Source organism: Chinchilla lanigera, unplaced genomic scaffold (genome assembly GCF_000276665.1).
Source record: "Chinchilla lanigera isolate Chin_1 unplaced genomic scaffold, ChiLan1.0 scaffold00088, whole genome shotgun sequence".
In the NCBI taxonomy this organism is placed as follows: Eukaryota; Metazoa; Chordata; class Mammalia; order Rodentia; family Chinchillidae; genus Chinchilla; species Chinchilla lanigera.
This window is the reverse complement of record NW_004955489.1, coordinates 1,551,643-1,564,229: the sequence shown is the minus strand read 5'-3', so window position 1 is coordinate 1,564,229 and position 12,587 is coordinate 1,551,643. Positions and strand designations below refer to the sequence as shown.

The following is a 12,587-nucleotide window of genomic DNA, read 5'->3' as shown; positions in this document are numbered from 1 at the left end:
CTGGAAGGTGCTTATGCCACTGCCACCTTGGTGGAGCTTGGCTTTATCATCCGGTTCTTTAATCTGAAATTCAGGGGCTGGGGATTTAGCTCAGCGGCAAAGCGCCTGCCTCGCAAGCGCAAGGTCGTGAGTTCAGTTCCCGGCACCGGAGAAAAACCAAAAAAAAAAAAAAAATCTGAAATTCAAATCAGGAAATTTAGAGTCCTTTATCTGACAGCTGCTTTAGGAAGGCACACGGCAGATGCCCCTGGTTCGGGCCTGGGCGGAGACGGGCACTGGAAGGAGCGGGTGGCCGGCATGAGCTCCTGCCTGCTGTCTTTTGATGCTGGGCCTGCGCAGTCGGTGCTAGCCAGTGCCCCTCCCTCCAGATATCCACCATGCAGGTGATACTGGGTGTGGGCACTTCTGCCAGTGGACTTGGTGTCCCCTGGGCATGGAAAGTGGAGGCCACATGGGCACACAGGGTGCACTCTCGCTCGGGGGGTTTCAGTTCCCAGAAGCAGGGGTCTGGCGTCTTGTAAATGGGCACTCTGGAGTCAGCAGCATGTGTCTGTGTTTCATCTCACCATTGTCTGGCCTCTGCTTCACCACGCAGGTCCTGGGCTCAGGGCCGGGAAAGGAGGAAGCAGATCCTCTGACTGTCAGTGCTGGTTTTACTTGTGGCCTAGAGGAGGTGCCCCTCCACTGTGCCTGGCCCCAGACCCGGTTCCCCCATAACAGGGAGCTCAAGCTCTTGGCCTGCTTTGGACCAGAGAGCTGCAGCTTCCAGTGTCCCTCTGCCTGCCTGGCCGTTCTCCTCCTATCCCTGCCCTCCCCGCCTGCTGCACAGGTGAACTTGTCTGTGTTCTCTTTTCCAGAGCCTGTTTTCTGGCGAGGTCCCCAGATCTCTGAGTTACCCCCAGAACGTGGTCCCAGACCTCTGGCCCTGCTCACCTGTGTCACTGGGTCCAGAAGGAAAAGCTGCTCAGTGCAGCTGTTTGCATCTTGCTGGGCTTCACTTGTTAGTGTCAGCGCATCATCACAGCCCGCAGCCTGTGGGAGGCGCTGTGTGCCCAGAGCTGCCAGGTGCATTTGGGTCACAGAGGTGCAGAGTGAGTGGAGGGCAGTGGGGAGCAGGGGTAGGGCCGCAGTGTGCCCTCAGGCTCCAGAGCCCCATTCCCCCTTCCCAGGCTGCCGCCTGTGACAAGAGTCAGGGCTGCTTGCCTAAATGCTGAGCCTCGGTCCAAAAATATGAAATGGGCAAGTCCAGAAGTAAGTGATTCCTCAGCTATCAACTGAGTAATGGGGCAGTCTTGTGCCGGCCTACTCTGTCCCACCAGGTCACAGACCACCCTTTCTCCAGCCTGTGGACACTGCATATGCTGCCCGTCTGTCCCCGTGCTCAGTGACCTGGGTCACCCAAAGCAGATGGCCGTCCTTCTGTCAGACCAGCAGGTCAGCAGGTCAGCACTATCACATGTCTGCATCACACACCTAACTTCATCTGCCCCACGGAATTGCAGCCTCATAAGAAGGCAATAAGACAGGGCAATAAGAGAGGCTGGGGATTTAGCTCAGCGGCAAAGCGCCTGCCTGGCAAGCGCAAGGTCGTGAGTTCGGTTCCCGGTACCGGAGAAAAACCAAAAAAAAAAAAAAAAAAAAGACAGGGCAATAAGAACTTAACAGAAGCCAAGTGTGGTGGTGCATGCCTGGGAGGCAGAGGCAGGAGAATCATGAGTGTGAACCCAGCCCTGGCAATTCAGTGGTGTAGCCTGACTCTATCTCAAAATTTTAAACCAGTTAACAGACAGAGGGATAAAACGCTTCTTACAATACTTGCTGTAATTGTTCTATCTCATTATTCTTGTCAATCTCATACTGTGCCTAATTTCTGATTAAACTTTAACCTAGTTCTGTTTGCATAAGAAAAACAGCATGCATAGGGCTCACTGCTATTCATAGCTTCCAGCAGCCACTGTGGGGCTCAGAAGGTGTGGGGTGAGTGCACAGACGTGGTGAGCGCTGTCAGGCCATCAGTGCTCCTCCACTCTGTGTCGGGGAAGCACACTCCTCAGGGCCCGCTGTGTTAGAGGCTGTGCTCCCGAGTAAGCAGTGCACCCAGTCCCCACGATTAGAATCCCAGGTTCAGGGGATGTGTATTGTGACCACGCAGCCTCTGGCTCCTGTGGCCAGAGTTGGTGCTGTGCCACCCGTCACAGGGGCACAGTCTGTGGGGAGCAGGTCCCTCACCCTGGTGGTCCTGGAGAGAATTTCCCAGCACCTCCTTCTGCTTGCACTGTCAGAATAAGAAGAGGTGACTCTGCCTTGTTCTTCTGGCTTCCTCAGTTGTACTTTAAGTGATCGTAGCTCATGGCAGAGAGTGCTTCGGTAAGCGCCACTCTGGGGACTTGGAAGGGGTGAGCTGGAAAGATGGAAGGTGCAGTAGAGGCAGCACCATCAGGATGCAAAACTGACTGTGAATGACACGATTTGTTCTGCTACTGGTGCTGGTTAAAACGTGCTCCTGGCACCGGGAAGCAGCTTCAGAAGCTCCCAGAGGGCAGCCTCAGCCACCCCTTCCCCTCCCCGCCAGGTTCGTTGTGGAGAAGCAGTCTGTAACAGGCCCATAACAGCGCCGGTGACAGTTTTAATAAAGAATCATGCAGGCTCTGTGGTCTCACTCTGCATTGCCCACAGTCTGTTAGACAGGCCCAGGAGACAGGGTGACCACGTGAATTACTGCTGGCTGAGTCTGAAAGCACAGTCTTGCTGTGTCCTCTGCCTGCCCCTGAGGTACCTAGAAGGGGAGGGGTGACAGGAGACTTAGAGGCCAGGGATTTGAGGAGAAGGGACCTGGCTAGGAGGTAGAGGCCTGGCTTGAGCCTTTCTGCCATGTGGCCTGAAGTAGGGCACTGTTCTCTGAGTTTGGTGGCCCCGTGCACTTGGGGTCCACAGCCCTGAGTTCCAAGTGCAGGTTGAGGACCAATCATTGGCCGTCCCAGTTGGGAAAGTGACATAACTCCTTTGAGCCTTAGTTGTCACCTCTGTGAAGTAAGCTAACACCGCCTGCCCATGAGATGGGATGAGGCTGTGGAACAAGCCCAGCGAGGTACCCAGCGGTGCAGTGCTCAGCATGTGCCGTCAGCCTGCTCCTGAGAGTGCCGTCTGTTACGCATGGCTCTGTTGGTGGGACTCTCCACCCTCAGCTTCCTGCAGGGTCCCCTAGAACAGGGATTCCCACAGTGTGGTCCTGAGGTTGACGGCACCCGAGCCCAGACAGCTGTCAGCTGCTGTCTAGCAGCCAGTGCTTCTGTTAGCACCCTCTGGGCGTCAGCGCACCTTGCTCTTCTGAGGTTCCAGCTTCTTTTTTTCTCATAAGATGTTTTAAAAGACAGCTGAGTGTGCTTTGGAAAACACAGAGGCTTCAGAACCTGGGTTTGAGTCTCAGGTTTGTAAACTGCAGGAAGGTAAGAGATTGTTAGTGGAGCTCTGAAGTAGCAGGAGCCTGCTGTCATGTCTTCCCCACATCCCCGAGTGTTCGGAAACAGGCCTGGGTATCTGGTCTCCTGGGTGTCTGTCCTACAAGGAGGCAGTCCGCTCTCTTACGGGAAAAGCTTCCACCCTGAGCTTCATTAAGGTGAAAGCTCTAAATTTAGCCCTGGAGGAAGGGCTGCTGGCTTCGGACCATTTGATAAATGGCTCCATGAGCTCTCCTAGAGGCAACTCCCAGAGTAAATAAGATTTAAATAAAGCACCTTATCATTTTTCCACATCAGATCTGAACATTGCTAAACATAAAGTGCTTTCGGGAGCCAGCACTTTTAAATGAAGGCAGCACTGCCTTGGTCCCTGAATAATCAATGGATGGTGGACCTGAAGCTGGTAGTTGGCACTGTGAATGTGGGACCAGGGGCACCGTGTGCCCGGGCCCAAGCCAGCACCCTTGGAGTGGAGCCCTACACGTGGGCAGGTTCTCAGGAGAGAGAAACACTGGTCTTGCAGAGGCTTCCGAGTAGAAAACGCTGCCAGAGTAGAATAATACAGTTGCCTCTCAGCTTACAGTGGGAGTTGTGTCCTGATGAACTCATCATAAATTGAAATATTATCACAAAAATGCATTTGACACGTCTAACCTACCAAGCACCTAGCTTAGCCCCGCGGCCTTACCCCAGCTCAGAACCCTGACAGAGCCCGTGCTGGGCAGAGTCTTCAAACCTAAGGCCTCTTACAGGAAGCCCAGTGTTGACAGTCTGTGCGGCAAATTCAGTGAATGGGAATAGGAACGGCTGCATGGGTACACTTTCACAATGCTCAAAAAGAGGAAAAACAAAAACCTCTTGAACGGAACCCTTGTAAATCAAGGGCTAATGAATATGCACAGGGCAGGAACTGACACTCAAAATCTTACAAGTTGTAAGGCCTGGGCATGGGCCAGTCAACTGCAAGAGGGGGTGGCCAAGAGCAGCGCCGGGGCTGCAAATTGCTGTAGAGCCATGCAGAAGTCAGTCATGAGGACAGGTGCATAGCTTCTGCTGACTAGTCAGTAGCACACGGGATTTCTAACACCGCTGTAGTCTGTGTGCGCCCACTAGAGGTCAGCCCTAAGGGTGCTGCCTAAGGCTGTGTCAGGGTCAATGAGAGGGAAGCTCTTCTTTGACCCCAGTCCATCAGTCACCATGTCCGCTGTTGAATCTGCTGGAGTTATTTCTCCATTCCATTTTCCAGTTGGACAGGCACTTCTGAGCCAGCCTTGTAGAAGGGTTGTGATCCATCGGCCCGACCGCAGGAAGGCCGTGTGGGCAAGAAGGTATGCCTGTGCACTCCCAGGGCCATGCGTGGTTATGTGGTGACATTTTGTGAGCATAGTATATCCTTTGCATTTACAGGCCTAGGCTGCAATGCAAGAGAGTGTGTCTCAGGAGGGGAGCCTCGTTTCCTCTGCAGCCTGCTGGCTCTCAAGATTGAAAGAAGCTCCCCTTCTCCTGAGAATGGCGTTTGCTTACTGTGGGGTGTTGCTGCTCCATGGGACCAGAACAAGTCTGTCAATCCAGCTGGAAGGACCCAAGGCTGCTGAGAGGGAAGCAGTGTTCTCAGCCCTCGGGAGAACTGAGTCAGCAGGCGCCCGCTGGGCACTGGGTGAGCTGGGGGACAGCAGGCAGCAGGGTGCCAGGGCCAGAGAACTTGCCTGGGTGGATGGAGGAGGAAACTGGGACAGTATAGATGGTAGATTTAAAAAGTACAGCTGAAGGACAGAGTGACACTCTTCAGACTGTTCCGTGGGCTTTGGGGTCTGGGCTCAGCCCCTTCTGAGGCCACATGCTTTGAGCAAAGTCATCAGTGTTGCATTCCAGACTCGGCCAGTGGCATGCTGCCCAGCTCGCCTCCTTCACAAGCCCCACTCCTCCTTCTGAAGGTGGGGAAGCAGTTCCCACCTCAGAACGCTGCAAGAATGTGCTGAGACTGATCTTTGTGGACTGCAGGGTTAGTGCTCATTCTTTGCAGATGCTTCACGTGTGCACAGAGCTCAGGGTGCTGAAGCTGGAGCAGGCAGCAGGAAGCTTGTTCCCATTTCCTTCTAGATAGCAACGATAGGATGTGGCCTCCAAAAAAGCCGTTTGAGCCACGATGGCACCCAGGGCCTCCTTCAGGAGGGTGGTCAGCCTGAGACGCTGTGAGCCTGTGGGGGGTGCCAACCTGATGAGCCCCTCTCACTGCGGGGAGTAACTTCTGCCCGGATGGGGTCTGAGTTTCCTCCCCCCTGCAGAGTGCTCTGAGCACTCCTCTTCAGCAGCTTGTGGACAGGGGCATCCAGAGGGGAGCCAAGCAGTGTGCCCCACTCCCCACGGAAGGTGAGGACAGAATGTCTCACCATTTAAAACTTGAATTGTGTTTTCTTTCGTCTTTTGTTTGGACATCTTGGGGCATAGATAGCCTAGGACACGGCTATAAATCTGTGACTTGCTAATGTTCCAGTGTCACCTTAAAATATTTTTATGTCAGCTTTATTGAAAACTAATTATTGCACAAACACACCCTTTCAAGTCATGTGATCGGATGGGCTTTGCCAGTTGTGTGCACCCTGGAAATCATTCTCACAGGCAGGAGGCGGAGTGTCCTCATCAGCCCAGGGGACTCCCACGCCCATTAGCAGCCAACCCTCCCCGAGCCCAGCTCCAGAAATCTACTGGTAAGCTTTTTGTGACTATGAGTTAGTGCCTATTTTATGTAAATGGAATAGTATACATCATTTCACCAAGGGCTTCTTTCATTCAGCATGACTTTTTATTGTGATAAATTATACATTACGAGAATACATTTTAAAAAGTTTGTAGTAACAGTTCACGGGCACTAAGTATGCTCACATTGTTTGCAACCTTCACCACACATCTCTGGAACTTTATCTCCCATGTTGCAGCTTTGTACCCATAGACGCTGGCTTCCATTCTTCTCCTTTCAGCCCATAGAAGCTGCCATCCTGCTTCCTGTCTCTGTGAGCTTGACTGCTCTGGGCACCACATTTAAGTGGAATCACGTCTGTGCTCTGGTGTCCGGCTTTCTTCCCTTAGTGAAATGTCCTCAGGGTTCATCCTGCTGAGACCCGTGTCAGAATCCCTTGCTGTTTGAGGGCCAAGTCATATCACAGTGGATGTGTGGACCCTGTCTACCCTCTGCCCGCGGACGCTTGGGCTGTCTCCTTTCGGCTACTGCACGTCATGCTGCTGTGAGCATGGCACAGACATCTCCTCTAGCTCCTGCTCCGAGTTCTTTCTGTGTGTATACTATAATTCTCTGGCTAACTTTGGAGGAGCCTCCACACTGTTCCAGTCCACCATTTCACATCTTTCACATGCTTTTCACTGGACCACTGCTCTCCTGCTCATCTCTCCAGTCTCCACAAATGCACTGCTTGCTCTCCCCTTCCCGTGGCCTGGTGATGATCTCCTTCATATCTGCACCTCTACCTTTCTGGTCCTTTCAGTTTAATTTGATTTTCAGAGAATTGCTCAGCCATGATAATCTCATATAAAATTGTGCTAGTCCTTGCTGCCCTACCTCTGTCTTATTAGCTCTAGTGATTGTATGATTTACCAACACCCTATTAACAGTACGATACAACTCTCTATGTCCTGTTACCGCCACCTGCTGTGTCACCTCCACTGGTCTCCTCACTGACTCGACTGTGCTTTGCATCCTACATGTGCACTGAGCAGCGTGTAGAACAGCCTGTCCTGTTAACTGCGTGTGCGACCCAGTGTTCTGCAGCTCTGTCTGACTTGCTGCCAGCTTATTTATCGTATCTTTAGTGCTGCCTCACGGTGATCTGTGAAAACTCTTTACCCATTTAGGTCTTGTTAGGGCAAGGTATCCAAAGCCCTTGTGGGAAGTTACACATATCATTGCCTCTGAAGGACAAAGCCTTCAGTGTGAGGTTCCAGCCTCACACACCCTCTTTAAAGACTGTTTTCCTAGCTGCATGTGGTGGTACATGCCTGTAATCCTAGCACTTGGGGAGTTGAGACAAGTTAAACCAGGCTGGACTATGTAGTGAGACCCTATCTTTTGAGGGTATGGTGAGCCACTTTAATAGAACTGGGAAGGGCATGAGAGGATTGGGGGTGAAGAAGCAGGAAGCTGGGTGAGAAGAGAAGTCATGGAAGGAGAAGGCTGGGGAGCAGCCAGGGAGAGAGGACTGCAGGCAGACAGAGCCAGTGATATGAACCCTGTGCTGACTGCCAGGCCCGATTGCCACGTCCCTGCAGACAGTGGCTGAGATGCAGCCCATGTGAGCCTGACGAAGAGGAAGCTCCGCCCCAAGCCCACTTCCACCCTTGGCCATAGGAGTACGTGGTCAGCAGCTGCCTAAGCCAGACCCTGTGCCTACAGCCAACCGAGGCACGGGTGCTGTGATGGTCCAGGCCAGGGCCGGGCACACCAGTGTGGTCCAGTGGTGTGGAGAGGTGACTTGTAGAATCATCCTTTCTTTGTCATGGTGTACTTTTCTCCTGAGGTCAGGAAAGGATAAGGAGTCCTTGACAGCCACTTGATAGACACCATGAGTACTGTCTGTGGGAACACTCATGCATTTAAAAAGGCCAGTGTATTGTGTATAAGGGGCAGAACTGGCCCCTTATGAACCCGCTGCATTTCTAAAATACTCTTTAAAAGCATCACCAAGTCTGTGATGATGTTATTTGCACATTGTAAAAACCGTTTGGAGATCCCACTGTGTGGATGGGGAAACTGAGGCCCCATGGGGCTCTCGTGGTGCACAGTCTGTATTCTCAGCCTCCTTCCTGCTGCCGCAGCTCTTCCCTGGAGGCAGTGGGTGGAGACCTCAAGCGGGCCCATACTAGAATGTGTACATCCTGCCTGTGTGGCCTTGGGGCTATTGCTCCTTGCGGTTCTGCAGCCTTCATGGGAAGGCTCTTAGAGCCTTGGGCACAGCTCACAGAGGAGCCCCAGGCACAGCTTTGTTTAAGTGAAATGTCCCCCTTTGCTGATCTCTGCAGCCAGCCTTTGGGGGTCTATGTTTGCCAAACACCTGCTGATGCCTCACCCCAAACACAGCTGTCGTCCACAAGTGCCTCCTGGGCCTAAGTCCCCACCCCACCCGGCTCCCTGGGCCTACTGAGGAGCAGGTGTTGACCCCCTAGCATCTGTGTCGGAGCCACAGAGGGGAGAGCAAGGACGTGGGGTAGGGTGAGTCTCCTGAAGCTCAGAAAAAGTAGCTGTCTGAGTGGTGTCCTCTGAAAATTCACACATGCCAGGAACGTCAGAATGGACTTCATGTGGATGTAATGCCTTACGTTGTTTGCAGATGTAACTTGTGATGGGATGTGATAGAAAGTCGCTCTGGATTTAGGATTCATGACTGGAATCTGTATAAGAGGAGGAACACACAGAGAAACCACATGAAGGGGCAGTGGTCATGGGAGGGATGTTGTCTGGAGAAGTGAGAAGGACCCCCCCACGTCACCCTTTCTGGTGTGCAGGTGGCTCTGCTAATACCTTAGCTTTGGACTTGAGGCCTCCAGAACTCTGAAACAGAGACATGCTTGTTGTTTGAAGCCACCGAGCTTGAGGTAATTTGCTATAGCAGCCACAGGAGCAAATGTACCGGCTGTTGTAGACGAGGGGGACTGTGGGTTTTCAGGGAACCAGGCATCAGGGCCTCGGTTTCCCTAGTGCTCACCCCCGCAGGGCCTGAGAGTCCTGTGGGAAGGCAGGTCAAAGAGTGGACAAACCAGGAGTTGGAGAAGGCCCAGGGCCCAACTCCTGTGTCACTCAGACCCTGCCACAGAAAATTCTGTGTCTGCCCCATTGTTACTGCCTGTCGCGCACCAGGCTATGCAAGTCTTCCCATCACTTCCCTCCATTATCGTAGGGACATGAGTAACTAAGTTGCTCTTGCCTTAGTTTTTTATTTGAAATTCATTAAGTTACTCAGGGTCACACAACTGGTAAGTGACAGATCCAAGGTTCGAATTTATGTCTCCTCTGTTTCAGAGGCTGCACACTTAGCCAGGATGCTGCTGTGACCTACCTGCCTGTTCTCAGTAATAGCAGGAGCTGATGGTTGACATAGCCAGAAAAGAGCCTGCCAGGACTCTAAGGACTACCAGGGCTTCCCGCAGCCTCCTTCCTGCACCCTCCACCTAACCCTCTTGCCCCTGCCCGCATGGTGGCAGTCCTGTCATGTGCTCCTGTTCCTTGGATGGCCTGCGATGTTCGAGGTTCACACTTCAAGTGGTTTCCCTGGCAGCTTGTCACCGTCCCTTCCTATCTGACAAACTTACTCTCCCCATATGGCTCAATGTCATCTTTTTTTTTTTTTTTTGGTACCAGGAATTGAACTCAGGGCCTTGTGCTTGCCCCAGCTTTCATATGGCTCAATTTAAATGTGCTCCATATACTGCTATCTAGCACATACTACACAGATTGTAAATCCTACTGGTTGTGTCAGTCTTTCCCAGGATGGAGTCGGAGCACCTTTGACACGGGACTAAGTCTTCCAATTTTGGCTTTTATTTTTTTTTCTGCCATGGAAATGACACCTCAACCTCTGAAGTCACCCAAAAGTGTTTGAAGAAGTGAAGCATGTAGAAGACCTGGATATTATTAAATAACAAATACTCAGCAGAAAGAGAGATTAATTTTTTTAAAAACAAAGAACAGATATTTCAAGACAAAAGCACCACTGAGAGCTTTGCATGCTGAAAACTAATATTGAATCTAGAGTGCCCTTTTTGGTGGGCTTATAAATGACACTCAATTCAATGTGTTGGTGATGGGACTCAGGAACTTTCTTTTTTAAATTATCTGTTTAGTCCTGTAGACACATGTTAAGAGCTTGGCCTAAGTGTATTTGAACGTCAGATCACACATACCTGCGCTTATGCTGACCCCAATGGAAATGTAGGACACCATTTGTTGGGGTTCCAGTTGGAGCCAGCTTACCAAGAGCACATGTCTTGTGTAAACCGAGGCTGTGTTCCTTCTGTGTTGCCCCCTCCCCAGGGAACTGTTTGTCCATGTAGGAGGTCCTGCCCCAGGGAATTCTAACCACTCTGCTCTCTATCTCCCACTACAGGCTGGCCATGGGTGACCCTCTCTGTTTTGGGATTTCTGTACTGTTACTCCCATGTGGGCATTGCCTGGGCCCAAACATACATCATGGACTGATTCTGCCTTCACCACCGGCCTCCAAGGCAAATATACTTCACCCTGACCTTCCACTTCAAGGTGGCCTCCAAGGAGTTATCTTCTGGTCATCGTCTATTGAAGATGCCTCATTGCAAGACTGGCGCTTGATCTCTCATAGATAATCTACAACCAGATAATCGTCTAACTTTGGGGTCCTAGACATTTTCTACCTAAGCTCCTTAGTTTCCTGAGTAACCTGGGCTGCAGGCCAATAGTGGTCTTACCCAGATGTACATGGTGACATGTTGGTGTGAAACCCAGCCCCCTGGCCCTTTGTATTCTTCTTCTTTCCCAAGAGATAAATGTGCACATTTCTTGGTTGAGTGTTGGAATCCTGGTTAGTGATAGGCCTATCCTGCTCTGAGTAGTATTTCTGAGACATTTCAGCAATATGTTGGTGACCCCTTTCCTGTGGTCTGTGTGGGCTCTAGCATAGCACTAGAGCTTCACACTTGAGCTCCTCCGCAGGGAGGTGACAAAGCCACACTATAGAATCAGCCCTGTGGTGTTCCAGGGAGTCCATATCTAAGGAGTCTGTGACTTCTGAAGTTCATTTGGCTCCTTGTTCCTGAAATTTGCAGAGATGGATGAACACAGTAGTTCCTCTGACAGGTAATTGTTTCCCAGTGAAGAAGCAGACCTCAAACAGCAGAGGATGAGTGTATCCACAGACAGGTGCTATCAGATAAGTTACAGAAGGCAAAGATGACCGCCTGTTGTTTCGTGTGCCCTTTCCCTGGAGTCCGAACAGTCATAGTCCTACTCTGAGACTTATGCTTAATGGTATATATTGCTTTGTTTTGATTCAAGTGACATGGAGCCTTTTTGTTACATAGAAAACTCCTATTTTTCTAGAATTATTTTGAATAGTTTGAGGCAAATGTTGAAAATCTAAATATATTTACTTGACTCATTCCTCCAGAAAGATACCAGATAAGCTACAGATGGCCCCAAGTGGTAGATGATTTAGAGTATTTTGTTTGGCTTTAGATTTTTGGGAGGGAGGCGGAAGAAGCTTTAAAATTTGAATCCACTATGTATTTAATTTTGAGAAACTTTTCTGTAACATTCCAATACTTGCATTTTCGCCAAGTGACAGGTTCATGTGGACCTCGTACTGTCTTATATTTGTTCATTATTGTCCTGGTCCTTGGCTGTAAGACAAACTCCTAGAGTCCAGGACCACTCATTCTGGTTGACTGTCTTTATTCCTAGGTGCTCTGCTTGGGAGAGAGGTGGGAGGGGACGGATGCTAGTGACCTGGGTTTGGTATATGGTATTAGCTGAAATGAAGGGCAGGCCAGAGAGGGGCAGGTAGACCTGGGCAGCAGTAGCCTCAACAGCTGCCATGGAAAGCAGGAGACAGGAGCAGAAGACTGCAGGACACTGGGAAGTTTTAAGGAGGCATGAGCCTGAGGGAGGAGAGAGCCCTCAAATGAATGCAGTAGAACTTTATGGGGTAACACTGAGGTAGGATTTGGGGACCAGCCAGAAGGAATTTAGCTGAAGTCTACTTGGAAAGAAGGCGCTTGCTCATATGAAAAGAAGCATAGAAATGATTATAGGGATATGTCTAATGTTTTGGGTATATAAATAATATAAAAGAGTCTGAGCTCTTCTGAAGAGAACATTTATATAAAGCAAATTCGTTCAGTGAACTATGTTGGGAGAGTCAGTGGATGTATTTGAAAGTAATAATCCTCAATTTCTTTTAAACAAGATCATTCAGAGTTTTTAGAAATTAGTAAGGGATTACTGTATTTAGCTCTATATTTGAGGCTCAAATAATCAATATGTGGATTATGGAAGACAGACAGCTGTTTTCTTTAATCCCTTATTGTTCTGAGCTGATGATACTTATCTCCACATGCATATTAACTAAAATCCTAGTGTTGTAGTCAACA

At 50.5% G+C, this 12,587-nt stretch overlaps 1 protein-coding gene across 1 annotated transcript in view; it reads left to right on the top strand.

The window, feature by feature from the left end:
* Positions 1–10,650, top strand: part of Hhat (hedgehog acyltransferase) — a gene marked incomplete in the record, with an annotated part of 314,509 nt that extends 303,859 nt beyond the window's left edge. The window contains 2 exon segments of the mRNA XM_013504483.1: positions 4,866–5,115; positions 10,571–10,650. Coding sequence (XP_013359937.1) covers positions 4,866–5,053 — 188 coding nt within the window.
* Between the last annotated feature and the right edge of the window lie 1,937 nt (positions 10,651–12,587).